Source organism: Hyperolius riggenbachi, chromosome 2, assembly GCF_040937935.1.
Source record: "Hyperolius riggenbachi isolate aHypRig1 chromosome 2, aHypRig1.pri, whole genome shotgun sequence".
Classification (NCBI taxonomy): Eukaryota; Metazoa; Chordata; class Amphibia; order Anura; family Hyperoliidae; genus Hyperolius; species Hyperolius riggenbachi.
Genome location: NC_090647.1, coordinates 75,116,959 through 75,136,050, shown reverse-complemented (window position 1 = coordinate 75,136,050; position 19,092 = coordinate 75,116,959). Strand labels below are relative to the sequence as shown.

Genomic DNA, 19,092 nt, shown 5'->3' with positions numbered 1-19,092 from the left:
TTTACAAAAAAATACTATACCTGGTATTTTCGCCGCTCTGGTGTGCCGTTTTTTGTGTTTTTCTACTAAAACTCCATGCAAAACAGAGTTCATCAGAAAAGCATATTATGTAGTGGGCTGTGTGCAAAATAAAATCACCATTTCTAAAAACCTCTTATGACTAACAAATATAGATTAAAAAGTTTTTCATTATGCCCTTACATTAGCAGACACCAGCAGCTCCTCCCATCTCATCACACAGCTCTCTGTGATGCTGCAAGTACTATACAGAACAGGAGAGCAAAGCCAGAAGGGGGCAGGCTTGGTCTTGAAAAGACATCAGAGAAGACCGTCTCGGCTATAATGATTCCTGAGCAAAGCCAGACTGAATGCTCAGTCTAGGATATTAACAGGGCTGATAACAAGCAGGCTGAGCAGTGAAGGATGAAACAGAGAGCAGGGTAGGCGTTTTCTCTAAAGGTACATACACACGTCTGATTTTGGGCATGTGTACAAACGGTCATTCGGCTGATAAGCCTGATTTTGTCGGATCCGCCAAGTGGATCTGTCAAAACTAGCCAAATCAGTTGAACGTTTGTTTGTACACATGCCCGATTTGATGTCCGAACGACCGGTGGGACATCAGACGTGTGTATGTACCTTAATGTTCCCACTGATATATATGGTAAAATACATGGAGGTGCGTCATCTCTGGTTCACTTTCTGTTGCTATGCGGGAGTGGGGAGGAAGGAGAGCTGACGGAGAAGCACAGGAGTGATGTCACGTCGGGGGCAGGGTAAGTGGGCAGGACAATGCTCTCAGCTATTGCTCAGCCGAAGTGATGCGCCAGGTGGATTGAGGTGTGGGAAGCATTGGGGGCGCTGTATAGTGTATATGTGCTGGTTTTATGTAGCTTATGTATAAGGCTTGACACTCCAGGGAGGCCTATTGAGCGAGAATAAAGCAGCCCATACACTCAGCCGATTTTCTGGCCGACCGATCGATCGCGATCGATCGATCGCAAATCGGTTGGCCAATCGACCGATCGACGGCCGATTTCGATCGATTTCGATCGATTTCGATGGATTTCCATCGAACTAGCAGGGTGGAAAATTTAGGTCGATCTGATGAGATTGCTTATCAGTTTGCATTGGCCTTAATGGAAATCTGATGGCAAAAAAATGCCATCAGATCGAATTTCAACAGATTTCAAACTGAAATCTATTGGAATTCTATCCTGGTAAAAAATGTTCTAAAAACGCATCAGATAGATCATCAGATGCATTTCTTATCTGTCTGCTGCCAATCTGACGAGTGTATGGGCACCTTAACAAGCGCCTGCAGGTCTCAAGCACTAGTCTGACAAGAGAAAAGCACCATACAGATGTTACCATTATTATTATCACTGCTGCTGCTGCTGCATCTCAGGGTTCATGGGAAAAAGATGCCCCTACAAGGGCTCCTCCCACAGTAGATGAGGCAGTAGCTTGATAAGCTGATGCTTATCCCCTCATTCCAGATTCCAAGCAGAAGCAGCCACCCAGAGTGGAGTGTTTTTGTTGCAGAATGGCTGGTGGATGCGAATACATGAAGGGAGTAATGCTGGGAATACACCATGAGATTTTTCAGTCGATTTACTGTCCGATTTTATTTTCTATCGATTTTAGGATCGATTTTCTTATCAATTTCCATTCACTTCTATGAGAAATCGATCAGAAAAAAGATCGAAAATAAGATCGGACATGTCAGAAATTATCGAACCATCTATCTGCTGAAAAAATGTATGGTGCATTCACAGCATTATACAGGTTGCCACACATCTAGTGACTTTGCAGCCCGATTGACCATCCAATTCGATAATTTTATCAAATCGGATGAGTTGCGTGGTGGTATTGGCGTACGATATCACAATGACTAGTATACGGAATGGACCCCTGAATGCTCTCCCTGCTGCCACTCAAATTCTGGGCGGCGTTAAATACTATTCCCCGTCCGAGTCGCAGCAACTCGGACAGAGAAGTAATTTGGGGGGTCTGGCGTTCATTGGAATCCCGAATTACCATTGCGCGGAGCACGGACTATAGCATTAGTGCCGACGTGCTTCCTCCAGTGCCCGTGTGCAGTGTGAATTCTCACCAGGCTGCTGGGATGGGAATCACACCAGGTGAGAATTTACACTGCATGTGCACCGAGGGCATTTTACATGGGGGGGGGGGGGGGGGCAGCGGAAATCGGTTCTGCGGTCTATGGGCAGATCAGACTCCATCACGCAGAGATCTGTCTCATGGTCAATCTACTCAAACATCCAGAGCTGTGGAGTCGTAGTCAAGGAGTTGGAGCAATGTTTGGGTACCTGGAGTCATAGACGGTGGCTTCATAGCACACGCTGGGGACAGCTTTGTGTTGGTTTTATGGCAGTGCGGGCATAGCGGACATCAGGGAGGGGGGGGGGGGGGAGACAAAGCAGCACATGATGGGGGCAGGACACAGACGGAGGGACAAAGGAGGAAACGCTGAGGACAGATGTATTTAGTCTTGGCGCAGGTGTGAAGTCTTACGTTCGGACCATAAGACGCACTGACTTTTTCTCCCCACTTTTAGGGGCAAAAAGGTGCGTCTTATGGTCCGAAAAATATGGTACATTGAAATCATGGTTGCTGTTTACATGAACAACAAAACCACTCACACTAAATAAACTAAATAAAAAAACAGTGTGTGATTAGTTAAAAAAGACAGATACACAAAACCATAAATGTATCTCTTATGAAAAAAGTTTTATCATAAGCTAAACATTTATGGTTTTGAGCAGCGTTTTTCAACCAGTGTGCCGCGGCGTTGCCTGGTGTGCCGTCCTCTTCCCCCCCCCTCCCGCACGTCCCCGCGGCCACCGCGGCTGCCTTAAATAAACACATGCGCTGGAGAGGGGAGAGCGGCAGCTGTTAAGGTAATAACAGCGGCGGCTAAGGTAATAACAGCGGCGGCTATACTGGGGGCACTATTCTGGCTATACTGGGGGCACTATTCTGGCTATACTGGGGGCACTATTCTGGCTATACTGGGGGCACTATTCTGGCTATACTGGGGGCACTATTCTGGCTATACTGGGGAACTATACTGGCTATACTGGGGCACTATACTGGCTATACTGGGGCACTATACTGGCTATACTGGGGCACTATTCTGGCTATACTGGGGGCACTATACTGGCTATACTGGGGCACTATACTAGCTATACTGGGGGCACTATACTGGCTATACTGGGGCACTATACTAGCTATACTGGGGCACTATTCTGGCTATACTGGGGGCACTATTCTGGCTATACTGGGGCACTATTCTGGCTATACTGGGGGCACTATACTGGCTATACTGGGGCACTATACTAGCTATACTGGGGCACTATTCTGGCTATACTGGGGGCACTATTCTGGCTATACTGGGGCACTATACTGGCTATACTGGGGCACTATTCTGGCTATACTGGGGGCACTATACTGGCTATACTGGGGCACTATACTAGCTATACTGGGGCACTATTCTGGCTATACTGGGGGCACTATACTGGCTATACTGGGGGCACTATTCTGGCTATACTGGGGCACTATTCTGGCTATACTGGGGCACTATACTGGCTATACTGGGGCACTATACTGGCTATACTGGGGCACTATTCTGGCTATACTGGGGCACTATACTGGCTATACTGGGGGCACTATACTGGCTATACTGGGGCACTATACTAGCTATACTGGGGCACTATTCTGGCTATACTGGGGCACTATACTGGGGCACTATACTAGCTATACTGGGGCACTATTCTGGCTATACTGGGGCACTATACCGGCTATACTGAGGGCACTATTCTGGCTATACTGGGGCACTATACTGGCTATACTGGGGCACTATACTGGCTATACTGGGGGCACTATACTGGCTATACTGGGGCACTATACTAGCTATACTGGGGCACTATTCTGGCTATACTGGGGCACTATACTGGGGCACTATACTAGCTATACTGGGGCACTATACCGGCTATACTGGGGGCACTATACCGGCTATACTGGGGGCACTATACTGGCTATACTGGGGGCACTATACTGGCTATACTGGGGCACTATACTAGCTATACTGAGGCAACTAAACTCCCTCCTACACTGGGGCAACTATGCTAGCTATGCAGCCGCACCACAGCCCCCCCTCCCCATAGCCTGCTGCGCACGGCACTGTCCACTAGGTCGCGCAAACACCCGCCCCCACCCCCGCCGTTCCCCGGAGAAAAATTTGGTCAGAAAGTGTTCCCCGGGCCGGAAAAGGTTGGGAACCACTGGTTTTGAGTATCTGCTTTTTTTTTTTTTTCTTTTATAACGAAGCAAGGCCATCTGTTTTTTCCAGGGCTGTGGAGTCGGAGGTTTCATAAAGTGAGGAGTCGGAATCGGGTGGTTTTTGTACCGACAGCCCTGCATACATTACTAGCTGTACCTTTATCTCAGTAGTTTATTTGGTTAGAAAGTGTCCTGGTGATTCTGCATAGCTGTGTGTGATTCTGCAATGCAGGACTGTAACCAGCTTAGCACCGTATCCCTCCAGTGAACATGTCACAGGACATAAGATGACAAGAGCTGGGTGAGAGCCAGGCCAATGTTCACATAGTAATTAAACACAATTTATAACACTCAATTGCCCTGCGAGTTATGATGCCTCATAAACCACAGCTTTGTTTACAGCTCATGTTTATGGTTCACCAATAAATGGATTTTTCATTCCTTTAAAAAAAACTACAACAACAAAAAACCACCATAACATCCACTGCTCATAACTCCTAGGTCTGTATAAGCAGCCTCAGTGTGGGCGGCCCCAAGTGTTCCAGCGTTCACAGGCTGCAGGGAACAGTCTGCTTGCTGCTTGTATCATTTTGCCTTCTTAAAGTGAACCTGAGATAAACAATTGTATCTATCCTCCTACTCCTAAAAATGACCTTTTCTTTAGACATCCCATGGTTTTACTTTATATTTAAATATTTACAAAGTAGATTAAAAGTTTTGTTGTCTCTGCTCAGTGGCAGCCTATTAAGTGTCCCTAAATGAAAATGCATGAACTATTGACCTTTTCCAATCTCCCTCTGCTTTCAGAAGTTGTATTCTGCCAGGAAAACGTTTATGGCTGTAATCTGCTTGTTACATAGTGATTTAGGTTGAAAAAAGACATACCGTATATACTCGCATATATGCCGAATTTTTGACCCCAAAAAAGTGGCCCAAAAGTGGGGGTCTTGTCATATATGCGAGTCATGATGCTAAAGTGTCCCCCTCGCTCCGGTATCTGCCCCCTCCGCTGGAGCGGTACATGTAAAAAAGTGTTTTCTCCCCCCTGCGGTATTTGCCTCCTCACAGATTGGAGCGGATTCCTCCCCGAATCTTTCTTCTGTGCTTTGCAGAGCTTTCCGTAGTGGAGCTTTCAGCACTTACCGGACCAGTCCTGAGCCCCTGTAATGGTGTAGGACTGGCGAGTGCCAGCGTCACATGTCCGGGGCCCTGTAACACTGTCTGCGGGTAGAGGAGAGCTGAGTATCAGCATCACATGTCTGGGGATTCCCTTCTTCTCTGACGCTCTCTCTGTGTCTCATATCTATGACGCCATCTAGTGGCATCTTGAGACACAGGGAAGAAGGGAATCCTCGGACATGTGATGCTGATACTCAGCTCTCCTCTTCCCGCAGACAGCGTTACGGGGCCCCGGACAAGTGACGCTGGCACTCCTCTAACCACCGACAGCATTACAGGGGTCATGGTAAGTGAACGCTCCACTGCAGAAAGCTCTGCAAATCACAGGGGTAGGGGGCAACTCTCTCCCCCTTCCAGGGGCGTAACAATAGGCCCTGCAGCGCCTGCACCCGCGGGGGGGAAGTGACGTCAGCGGCTAGAGCGAGAAGGCGGCGATGGAACGCAAGGAAGAAGGTATGTATCCCGCCGCCGCTGCTGCCCGCTGCCCACACACATTCACTAGCTGGAGGGGGGCGCAGAGGGGAGAGCCCCGAGGTGAGGGAGAGGGGGGAACTTCCCCTCTCCCCGCCGACTGTGGGCAAGGCTTTCCCCTCATGCTGCCACCCCTCCAGCCCCCAAAAAACGGCCACGAGCGGGCCCCGGGGGGGGGGGGGGCCCGCTCTGAAATTCTGCAGGGGGATTTTCATGTGTCTGCTGCCCACATTACGATTTTCAGGTGTCTGCTGCCCACATTACGATTTTCAGGTGTCTGCTGCCCACATTACGATTTTCAGGTGTCTGCTGCCCATATTATGATTTTCTGGTGTCTGCTGCCCACATTACGATTTTCAGGTGCCTGCTGCCCACATTACGATTTTTTAGGTGACTGCTGCCCACATTATGATTTTCTGGTGTCTGCTGCCCACATTGCGATTTTCTGGTGTCTGCTGCCCACATTACGATTTTCTGGTGTCTGCTGCCCACATTGCGATTTTCAGGTGTCTGCTGCCCACATTACGATTTTCTGGTCACTGCTGCCCACATTGCGATTTTCAGGTGTCTGCTGCCCACATTACGATTTTCAGGTGTCTGCTGCCCACATTACGATTTTCAGGTGTCTGCTGCCCACATTACGATTTTCAGGTGTCTGCTGCCCACATTGTGATTTTCAGGTGTGTGCTGCCCACATTACGATTTTCAGGTGTCTGCTGCCCACATTGCGATTTTCAGGTGTCTGCTGCCCACATTGCGATTTTCTGGTGTCTGCAGCCCACATTACGATTTTCTGGTCACTGCTGCCCACATTGCGATTTTCTGGTGACTGCTGCCCACATTAGGATTTCTGGTGTCTGCTGCCCACATTACGATTTTCAGGTGTCTGCTGCCCACATTACGATTTTCAGGTGTCTGCTGCCCACATTGCGATTTTCAGGTGTCTGCTGCCCACATTACGATTTTCAGGTGCCTGCTGCCCACATTACGATTTTCAGGTGTCTGCTGCCCACATTACGATTTTCAGGTGTCTGCTGCCCATATTATGATTTTCAGGTGTCTGCTGCCCACATTGCGATTTTCTGGTGTCTGCTGCCCACATTACGATTTTCTGGTGTATGCTGCCCACATTAGGATTTTCTGGTGACTGCTGCCCACATTGCGATTTTCTGGTGACTGTTGCCCACATTGCGATTTTCTGGTGACTGCTGCCCACATTGCGATTTTCTGGTGACTGCTGCCAACATAAGGATTTTCTGGTGACTGCTGCCCACATTAGGATTTTCTGGTGTGTGCTGCCCACATTATGATATTCTGGTGACTGACTGCTGCCCACATTAGGATTTTCTGGTGACTGCTGCCCACATTACGATATTCTGGTGACTGCTGCCCACATTAGGATTTTCTGGTGACTGATGCCCACATTAGGATTTTCTGGTGACTGCTGCCCACATGGCGATTTTCTGGTGACTGCTGCCCACATGGCGATTTTCTGGTGACTGCTGCCCACATTGCGATTTTCTGGTGAACTCTGCCCACATTACGATTTTCTGTCCCACATTACGATATTCTGGTGAACGCTGCCCACATTACGATTGTCTGGTGAATGCTGTCCACGTTACAATTTTCTGGTGACTGCTGCTCACGTTACGATTTTCTGGTGACTGGTGCCCACATTACGATTTTCTGGTGAACTCTGCCCACATTATGATTTTCTGGTGAACTCTGCCCACATTATGATTTTCTGGTGAACGCTGCCCACATTACGATTGTCTGGTGAATGCTGTCCACGTTACAATTTTCTGGTGACTGGTGCCCACATTACGATTTTCTGGTAAACTCTACCCATAATTTGGTTTTCTAAAGAGCCACATTACGATTTTCTGGTGACCTCTGCTCACATTACGATTTTCTGGCCCACATTACGATTGTCTGGTAAAATGCTGCCCACTTTACAATTAATTTACAGTGAAACGCTGCCCCATTACGATTATTTGGCACCTATGGGGGGGGGGGGGGGCCATCCAAAAATTCGCAGGGGGGCCCAGTGATTTCTAGTTACGCCCCTGCCCCCTTCCATGTGCATCTCACTCTTCCATGCCCAGCACTCCCTTTCCATTACATGGGCATCTCCCTCTTCCATGTGCAGCAACTCCCTTCCCCTTCCATGTGCTGCGCCTCTTCCATGTGCAGCAACCCCCTTCCCCTTCCATGTGCTGCACCCTCTTCCATGTGCAGCAACCACCTTCCCCTTCCATGTGCAGCAACTCCCTTCTATGTGTGTCTCCCTCTTCCATGTGCAGCAACCCCCTTCCATGTGCATTTCCTTCTTATATGCGAGGGCTTATATGCAAGTCAATGACTTTTTCCTGCTTTCTGGGGTAAAAGTTGGGGGTTGGCTTATATGCAAGTATATACGGTACGTCCATCGAGTTAAACCAGAACTATATATTCCCAACAAGGAACCCACAAGATAGAAGCTGTCACTTGCATGCCTGAAAATTAACTCTTTCATTCAGCAAAAAACAAAACAAGTAAAACAGCCTGGTTATGAATACGTTGTGCACTGCACATACATATGTTTATCTCACCATGTCACATGTCGCCTCGGGTACACTTTAAAACAGAAGGTATTTGCAATAACTCATAATAGTAAATGATCGTTCAAAATCCAGTGACATACTTCCTGTCCAGCAGGGAACATATCACTGAGCAGAGCTAAACAAATTATCCTGTGGGCGCAGTCTGCCGCGGGGTGTTTAAAATACGAAACGGTGCCCACAGGACGGTTTTTAACAGGTTTTAAAGAGACTCTGAAGTCTCCCAAAAATGAGGTTTTTATTTTAAAAACCTCATTAACATTATTGTCCCTCTTAAAATGCTGCAGAACCGTGGCTGAAAACCCCCTCAATCACCCCAAACTCACCACTTACTCGGCAGGCAAAATCCACGACTTTCTTGGTCGTGGTTTTTGCTGCCGCCTCTATGCACGTCAATCAGCGCGTATCTCCGCCTCTCCCCCGCCCCTCTCAGTGAAGGAAGACGGAGAGGGGCGGGGGAGAGGCGGCACGGGGGAGAGGCGGCGATACGGGCTGATTGACGTGCATAGAGGCAGAGCTGCGCTGCCACTATGCGGAAGGAGCCCGCGATGTACCCCCGTGAGTTTGGGGTGATAGGGTTTTCAGCCGCACTTCTGCAGCGTTTTAAGAGGGACAATAATGTTGATGAGGTTTTAAAAGTAAAAACCTCATTTTCGGGAGACTTCAGAGTCTCGTTAAAGTTTTTTTTTTTATTCTTGTGGACACCTCCAAAATAGAGAAAGTTTTCTTTGCTGAGTGACAGAGAGTGAACAAAAATATTGCAGATATGCTGGCATGATGTTACGGACTCTAGAGATGGTACAACAGCAGCAGTGAAGCCGCCCACAGACCAGGCCCATCACCAGCAGGTAAGGTGTTCCGCAGTGTCACATGACTGAACAATGGCAGGTGGCACAGGTTGCAGCACACAGACACATAAGCAGAGCAGCAGTACAGTCCGGAATGTGAAGTATGTGATGAACTTCTATTGTTCCTTTTACAGCTCACCAGATCCAGGAAATGTAAATTAGTAATAAGAAATGGGCTGCGGTCTCTGGGAGTCAGCTTTGCTGTGTCCAGGAAGTATAGGTGTGAGCTGTGATAACCCTGAGATCTCCACAGTACATACCTGCAATGCCTGCATCTGTGTCCCATACAATGCTGAGGGATATGCTTTACTGGTGACTGATATTCTGCTGGGAAGTCCACTTCTCTTAAGTATTTTCACAAAGGCAAATTCTCAGGAGATTTTCCACCTCGAGGCCTGGAAACATGCTAGATTTAAGTTGGCTGAGGCGGCCTATAATCTGGCATGTGCACAGGAACCCCCGACCGGTGCCTGACCAGTGATCTGCCAGGCAGGGTCGGATTTCTGGAAAGGCCATTAAGGCCCGGGCCTTAGGTTGCTGCAGCCCAATGGGGCACATGAACATGAAAGAGGGGTTGCTACACATGAAAGAGTAGGCTGAAAATGGGGAGCAATACATGAAAAAGGTAAACTGATGCCTTAGGGAGCCGTTCATGAAAGAGAGGGGCTGCAGTACATGGATGATACACATGGAAAAGCAAGAAGCACATCTGGGCAGCTCCATCGGCCCTCCGCCACCAGTACTGCAGGCTAACAATGCACCTGTACAGCCTCGGCCCAGCGATGCTGCATGAGGGATTGGGTGCTGACCCATGCATCTGGAGTGTGTGTACGGGCCGCTTAGAAAGATTACATGTTCAGGTTAATCACACTCAACGGAGACCAATGGCCACTGCCATGACACAGACGTTAACTACCACTGAAATGCAACCACTTCCATGATACAGGAGTCCAATGCCTTGACAAAGAAGACTGCGTAACCACTGCCCGGACACAGAAGTCAAGACTTATTGGGATCCACGCACTAAACTGCGGTAATCAGAATAATGTGTGTAAAGTCTTTCCGCACGATGTTTAGAGCAGAATGCACATTACATGTAATACATTATGCTTTATTCATCATGAGTAAAACTTTTCACATGTAATCCTGCTTATCACAGTTAGTGCATACGCCCCATTACACCAAGTGACCATCACATTGACACAGAAGGCTAAGTGACCGCTGACATAAACCAGGACATTGACTGACCACTGCCATGATCCAGGACACTGAGTGACCCATGCCAAGATACAGGACACTGAGTGACCACTGCCATAAGGACTAGAGGACATGATCTGCGCATGGAGGAAAAACATTTCAGCCATTTATTTAGGAAAGGGTTCTTTGCAGTAAGAGTGATTAAGATGTGGAATGCATTGCCACAGGAAGTAGTTATGGTAAACTCTATACCTGCATTTAAAGGGGGCTTAGATGCTTTCCTTGGGTTAAAAGACATCCATGGCTACAAATACTAGGTAATGCCTAATGATGTTGATCCAGGGATTTTATCTGATTGCCATCTGGAGTCAGGAAGGATTTTTTTCCCTTTTTGGGCTAATTGGTCCATGCCTTGTAAGGGTTTTTCGCCTTCCTCTGGATCAACAGGGATATGTGAGGGAGCAGGCTGGTGTTGTACTTTGTTCTCTGGTTGAACTCGATGGACGTATGTCTTTTTTCAACTCAAATAACTATGTAACTATATAATACAGGACAATGAGTGACCACTGCCATAATACAGGACACTGAGTGACCACTGCCATGACACAGGACACTGAGTGACCACTGCCATGATCCAGGACACTGAGTGACCACTGCCATGATCCAGGACACTGAGTGACCACTGCCATGACACAGGACACTGTGTGACCACTGCCATGATCACAAAAGTTGCATATGGCCCAATATGTATATCATATGAAAGGAGACTGAGTGACCACTGCCATGATAAAGGATGGTGTGATCACTGTCATTTCTATTAAACTGCATGTGGTCCCACACAAAAATGCATGCAGCATTGTGGCTAAAATACACTGAGTGACCACAGCCATGATCCAGGACACTGAGTGACCACAGCCATGATCCAGGACACTGAGTGACCACAGCCATGATACAGGACACTGAGTGACCACAGCCATGATCCAGGTCACTGAGTGACCACAGCCATGATACAGGACACTAAGTGACCACTGCTATGGTACAGGACATTGAGTGACCATAGCCATGATACAAGACACTGATAGACCACAGCCATGATACAGAACACTGAGTGACCACTGCAATGATAAAGTAACCACGCCCATGGTACAAGACTAATTGGTTGTTGCTAGGACACAAGAGGCAACATGAGTACTGCCATAATGCATAAAGACCATGACCCATATGCAATTCACTTTTTCACCTGAGTTTTCTCTTAGGTGATATTTTCACAACTTAAAATAACATGCCTTTTAAGCCACCAGAAAGCAAACAAATACTCAAAGTAATTTTTACAGTAATTTTGTACCTACTTTTTGGTACTTTTTCCATTGTAAATTGTCAAAAAGTTATTTTAAATTGAAGATGAAAAATTATCTCCTAGGAGAAAACTCAGGAGAAAAAGTAAATTGCATATGGGCCAATATGTCTATCATATGACAGGAGACTGAGTGACCACTGCCATGATAAAGGATGGTGTGATCACTGTTATTTCTATTAAACTGCATGTGGTCCCACACAAAAATGCATGCAGCATTGTGGCTAAAATACACTGCACACAACCACATTGGTGGTGCACACGGAAATGCGTATACAGTAGTGTGTGTGAGGCCTCAGTAAGATTGAACATGGATCGTGCTATATGCCCTTCAGTTTTTGCTGTAACCAAACCAAAGCGATTGCTGCTCTATTATTTACTAGAGTTCTGCCTCACAGTCTGCAAAGCACGCCTAGATTATATAATGCCACCCATAACAATCAAGATAAGACATGGAGTCTGTCAGGTTTATGTACATTCACTTTCACTGGGAAGATAACACTTCTCACTAGACCAGTGACATGAGCTGCAGGAGTACTGCCTACTCTCTGAATGTATAGTGCCTCAAATTCACACGCAGCAGCAACAGTTCAGTAGGCGCTACAAACCATGCATCAGTGTTTATCTAATAAATATTTTCATTTAAAGTACACTGAAATCATCATTGCTGCTTACAATACCAACAAAGCCACTGACACTGTAACTAAATAAAAAACATAAGGCTGTGCTTACTTACAAGAAAGAAAAAAAAGCAGATACACAAAACCATAAATGTGTCTCTTATGATAAAAAAAAAAAATGATCATAAGAGACACATTGCTTTTTTTTTTTTTTTTTTTTTTTTTTTTTTGTAACTAAGGGCTGGTGCACACCGAACGGGTTTTCTTGCATTTTTACCGCCGCTTGCGGATGTGGATACGCTAGGGTAATGTATTTCAATGGGGTGGTTCACACCAGAGCGGGAGGCGTTTTTCTGAAACGCATACACCCGGGCTGAGGAATTTTTTGGATTTCGGAGGCGTTTCTGCCTCCAATGTAGTATAGTAAAAACGCAAACCGCTCTGAAAAACGCCAGTTCAGAGCGGTTTTGCAGGCGTTTTTGTTACAGTAACAGCTTTACTGTAACAATAGATGAAATCTACTACACCAAAACCGCTACCCAAAACCGCAAAACGCTAGCTGAAACGCTTCATAAAAATAAGAAAAAGCGTTTTAAAAACCGCTAGCGTTTTGCGGATCTGCTAGCGGTTTTTGGTGTGCACCAGGCCTAAGCCAGTTTTATTTTTTTCCACGGCTGTGGAGTCGAACTCTGAGCAATTTTTGGGTACCTGGAGTCGGAGTTGGAGGTTTCATAAACTGAGGAGTCTAAAGGGGCCCATACACTGGTCAATTGCATTGCAAATCGATGCACGATCGAACAGTGTGCGGCCGATTTTGATTGATTTGATCTATCTGTCAGGATGGAAAATCTAGGTTGATCTGCTGCTGGCCCATAGAGTTGCATTGGATCTAATGGTCCAGTAATGCCTTTAGATCGATTTTCAATAGATTTCCAATGGATTTAATTCTGAAATTTATTTGCAAAGCACAAAACTTATTATTATTATTACTTATTATTAAAAAATATAGTTCACACAATACGCATTAAGGCAGGGGTCTCAAACTCGCGGCCCGCGGGCCATTTGCGGCCCTCGAAACAATATTTTGTGGCCCTCACAGGCAAAAGCTTCCTTATAGTTCACTTCAGTGCTCCCAAGCATTTTCTGGAAGGGGCAGAGCTTTCAGCTTCAGCTCTGCCCCTCCTGACGTCAATCGCCGCACGGATCGCCGCCTCTCCCCGCCCCTCTCTGTGAAGGAAGAGTGAGAGGGGCGGGCAGAGGCGGCGATGCGCCGTGATTGTGAAATTCCTTATGCGGCCCAGCCTCATCCTGACTTTGCCTCCTGCGGCCCCCCAGGTAAATTGAGTTTGAGACCCCTGCATTAAGGTAAGCACGAGTCTGAACTGGGGCGTTTATGTTGTGGCTGATCTGTGTATTTATAGCTGGATTTTATGACTAATACATTTCCATACAATATACAGCCCTCTACCTTTTGAAAGGACTACAAGCCCCAGCATGTCCTGTGAGGGAGCCATTGACAGCCTAGGCTGGGACCTGGGGGGACTTGCCACACCCTGTTTCAGTGAGGCAGGGAAAGGAAAATGCAGATTATATAGCTGAAGACATATTCCACACATTCCAAGCAATAATTATATCAGCCGCAGACCACACTCATTCCCTAGGCAGATGAAAGGCTTTTTATTACCTCTCCTGCTGTGTCGGGGATTTTGCTTCTTGCTTTGGCTTCCTGAAGGAGAACAGCGAGGAGAATGGAGATCGGATCCTCATGAAGGCAGATCCAGAACCAGAGTTCTTCTGGGACTGGAAAGTCCTGGGTGACGACATCCTGAAGGACTCCGAGTCTACAAGCACAACAGAACACAATTATTAACGGCCTATTCATAAAGTCTGTGGATGCCAGCGCTATATAAATGCTGAATAATAATGCAGTATAATCTCGTTATAGTAAACTCTGATACAGCAGAACTTCAGGTATTGTAAACTAAATCTCCAGGTCCCAGCCAAAGATCATTGGAAGTATATCGGAGCATTCCTCCCAGCTTTTTGAGATGAGAAAGAGGGACATTTAGGCCACTCCCCTGTCCACGCCCCTGTCACACCCCCTAGTCACACATACCATAAAGATTTCATAAGAAAATATGTTGTTTTATAATTCAAACCATACTGGTCCTTTGTATCCTGGTTCATTTTCCTTCATATTAACATTTTACAATTAGTAATATATCAATTTAAAGGATGGGAATAAAGTTTAGAGTCAATCAAACACATTTTTAAGTAGAGAAATACATATATTTACATAGAAAGAGGGACAAAGTCCTGAAAGAGAGACAAATGAGGGTGAAAGAGGGACAGGGCTCCCAAAGAGGGACTGTCCCTCCGAAAGAGAGACAGTTGGGAGCTTTGTGAGAGTACTGCCTAGAATAGAAAACGCAGATATAATAGAACTTCGGTTGTAGTGAACCTGCTTTTTGGCCCCTGCGGTATTCTGTATCCGGCTATAGTGGAAAGAGGGCGGGCTGGCACATGCATCATACGTCAGTCAGAGACCCATGAGCCGTGGTCAGTGGAAAGGCCGGCAGCCACTTGTAGCCTTGCTTGCTATCTGCACGCTATCTCTTGGCCCACGTGGATTACCTCATAGGTTCTGGCTAGGTTCTGGCTGGTGCATGAGACTGCAAGCTTCCGCTGTAACTACTCCCCATCATCTGTGACTTCCTTGTGCATGGCTGCAACACTACAGTCTGTGGACAGAGGAGCCCACTATCAGTACTGTACCTACTTTAATTGGTGAGACCTATGCTTCCTATGTAAGCTGTTGCATGGTTATTGCATTCAACTCACTCCATATTGAGCACCGTAAACTTCGATCTAGCTTAGACACTGTCTGTGCTCACTTGCTGAAGCATTGAAAAGAAAAAATGATTCCCAATTATGGACTGACTGAAGAAACAGTACTACGGTATATTTTATGTGCTTGTGTATGGCAATTTCTAAGATAGTAAACTAATTGGCCCCGTTCCTTGTTAGAGTTTACTATAAAGAGATTCTACTGTAATAATTGAACTCCAGGGTGGACCTGACCAGAAATACTTGTCTGTAATAGGACAACATTCACAACACAAACTATCACGTATACAAAGATGCGCTACAACATGCAAAGGCAAACTATACAGTGGTCCTTTTTGCTGTCAATTAACAACAAGCATCCATCTTCCACTTAAAGGGGTTCTGTGTGTGTGTGGGGGGGGGGGGGGGGCGCTTTGAAAATAAAAACGGACACTTACCTGAGGCTTCTATCGGCTCCCTGCAGCTGTAATGTCCCGCACCATCCTCCTGATCCTCGGTTCCCCCCGCTGCCGGTCCCGGTCTGATATTCGTCTAACAAGACGAATAGTGCTCGCTCCTGCGTGAGTCGTCGGAAGCTTACTGCGCAGGCACAAGTTTTCCTGCCGCACAGCCGCAGTTGGATCAGATGCCGATTTAGACCAGGAACGGCGGATTGTTGGAGGACGGCGTGGGACATTACAGCTGCAGGGGGCCAGTAGAAGCCCCGGGGAAGTGTCCATTTTTATTTTCAAACCCCCCCCCCCACAGAACCCCTTAAAAGCGGACCTGAACTCAGAACTTCCTCTCAGCTCTAAAAGATAAACAACAACATAATCACCTTTACAGAAAAACATTTCTTTGTTACAGCTGATACAATTCCTGCAATAATTCTGCAATGTGTCTACTTCCTGCTTTCATGAAAGCAGTCATATTGTTAACATCCTGTGTTTACCAATGAGCTCTCTGCCGTAGCAGTCAGGTGACACAGGTGAGGGATCAAATTCCAGCTTGGGATAAGTCACAGATGAGGGGGGAATTAGACAGGCTATACTGTCTAAATACATACAGGGTGCATCTCTTGGTTTTCCTTCTGTCCTGTGCAGGAGTTCATGTCCACTTTAATGTATGAGTAAGATGGATGCCTAACTTGTGTCTTGTTAATTGACAGCAAAAGGACTACTGTATAGTTTGCTTTTGTATTGGGTAGTGCATCCCCGACTTTCCATATTTTGTTTGCATAATCATTGGTGATTGCGCACCCCTTGTGTTGTGACTGGTAGCACTGACTTAAGAGTGTTATAAACTATACCGTATTGTAGAAAATGTTCTCTATGGAATACCATGCAGCCAGTCTGCAAATTCAGCTAATGCTTCCAATCCCCACCCCAAGGGTGCATATACACATCCAATTTTGTTTGACCACTGATTAACCAATTTTATCACCTCCATCTCCATGTAGTATAAAAGCTTACCTACACAATCTGTTCAGAGTATTCAAAATCTGATTGGTCCTCATACTACATGGGAGTAGAAAAATTGGCCAATCATAGGCCAATCAAAATTGGATGCGTGTACCAGGCTTAATTTTTACTCTCTCGTTATTGCTGTTTTTACTGCAAGAAGCTGTCTGAGGCTCTCTTCACACCTGCGATTTTGCCGCAATCGCGTTTATCGATTCTATAGCACTGAAACGCGATTGCCTGTAAATTGCCTGAAAATGGTGCAGGCAGGCCCGGCCCTAGACTTTTTGCCGCCTGAGGCAACATTTTAAAAGATCGCCGCCGCGGGTGGGGGGCACTGAGCTGGAGGGGTAGCGGGTAGGAAGGGGGTATTGGGCCTAGCGGTGGGGAGGGGACGGCGTTACAGGAAGTGACGTCAGTGGAGCGCTCGCTGGAACGCGGAAAAGGTGAGTGATCCCCGCCCGTTGCCTCAATCTATACGCTGCCGCTGGTACTTAACTATTTACAGCTGGAGGGAACCCAGATCGGGGGACCCAGGCGAGGGAGGAGGGATCCGACCCCCCTCCCCACCGCTAGGCCCAAGACCCCCTTTCTGCCCGCTACAACTCCAGCTCGGTGGGCGGCCCCCCACCCACGGACAGGCGGGTGCCGCCCCCCCAGATGTGCCGCCTGAGGCAAATGTTTCACCCCGCCTCATGAGCGGGCCGGCCCTGGGTGCAGGCAACGCGTTTGCGTTTTTGGGCGATTTGCGGCGATTAGCGCAAATCGCCCAAGTAAGAACGGGCCCATAGGGTTTCATTACACTAGCGCTTTTAAAAAGCGCTAGTGTTTGAGCGTTTTGCCGAAATCGTGGCAAAATGCTCTAGTGTGAATGGGGCCTAACAGCAGCTGATGCTATTTATAAAGCAGTGACTAATCAATGCAAGTCTATGGGAGAAAGTATCACATGATTACTAGTATACATTCTAATGCTGCTCCTTTCATGGCTTGTTTTTGACCTTTTCATTATTCAAACATCATTCTAAACTTTTAGGGCTAGTTCACACCTAAAGCACTTTTCAAAGCGCTTGGCAACTGTAACCCTATGAGGGTGTTCCCACAGCAGCATTGTGATTTATTTTTTTTTTTAAATCACAAACGTGCTGCATGTAGCATTTTTTGGAGTGATTCAGCATGGATGAATGTGCAATAACTCTCATTCGTTCAAAAATCAGTCTGAAAATTGACGAGCAAAATCGCTAAAGGGCTAGCGATTGCGATTCTGGTGAGAACCAGGCCTTAGAAATGTTTTCACTGACCAGTGCAATTTTAAATATGTTCAGTCAGGTTATAAATACAAAGAAAACCAATTTATGAGGCAATGACCCACATGCAATTAACATAACAATGTTGTTATACCACATATGCAATTAACATTTTCTCTTGAGTTTTCTCCCAGGTAATGGTTTTACAGCTGGTCAATAAAATGCTTATTAAACTGCCTACAAACAATAAAATAATCAAAACAAGTTTGAAAGTATCTTTTCACCTATTTTGGTTCTTTTCCGTTAGCCGGGCGCATCCTGTAGGTGGCGACAAATCTCCACCAGAGTTACATCGTTCCCTACTATCCATGGCGGCCTGGAGGGGGAATAGTAATTAGCGCCACCTGCCGGATGCGCCCGGCTAACAGATAAGTACCCCTATTTTTTTGTACTTTTTCAATTGCAAAATGCAAAAGCTATTTTAAACTAAAGATGAAAAATTATCTCTTAGTAAAAAAAGTTAATTGCATATGGGCCAACATGTCAAAAGCAGACCCTCTGATATCCAACACAGAGGTGTGTGTGTGTTTGTGGTGTGTACTGTGTATATTTGTGGTGTGTGTGTTTATTTGTGTTATGTGTTAGGCTGCTTTCTCACCAAGACATTGCGTTTAGGGGACGTTATAGGGCACATAACGTGCCCCTAACGCAACGCCTGGTGGTGTTGGAGCAGGACGCTACCAAGAGCCGCGTTACAAGCAGGTCTTGGTGCGCCTGCTCTGTCGGAGGCGCTGCGGAGACCATGTGAGCGGAGCTCTCCGCATCACGTGGTCCCGCCAGCCAATCAGCGGCCGCTCCAAGAAGTAAACACTGCAAGTGCAGTGAATGTCAAGTAGCCATGTGCCTGGCTACGTAGCGGCCTCTCCCCGCCTCCTCTCCGCCCCTGAAATTAAAAAAAAACCCCTATACTGAGCATGTGCATACAGTC

At 46.7% G+C, this 19,092-nt stretch overlaps 1 protein-coding gene across 2 annotated transcripts in view; it reads right to left on the bottom strand.

Annotated features, from left to right (window-relative positions):
• Window positions 1-19,092, bottom strand: part of EXPH5 (exophilin 5) — a 150,977-nt gene that overhangs the window by 28,203 nt on the left and 103,682 nt on the right. For both annotated transcript variants that reach the window (XM_068266913.1, XM_068266914.1), the window contains one exon: window positions 14,259-14,415. In XM_068266913.1, coding sequence (XP_068123014.1) covers window positions 14,259-14,415 — 157 coding nt within the window. The remainder of the gene's footprint in view (window positions 1-14,258; window positions 14,416-19,092) is intronic.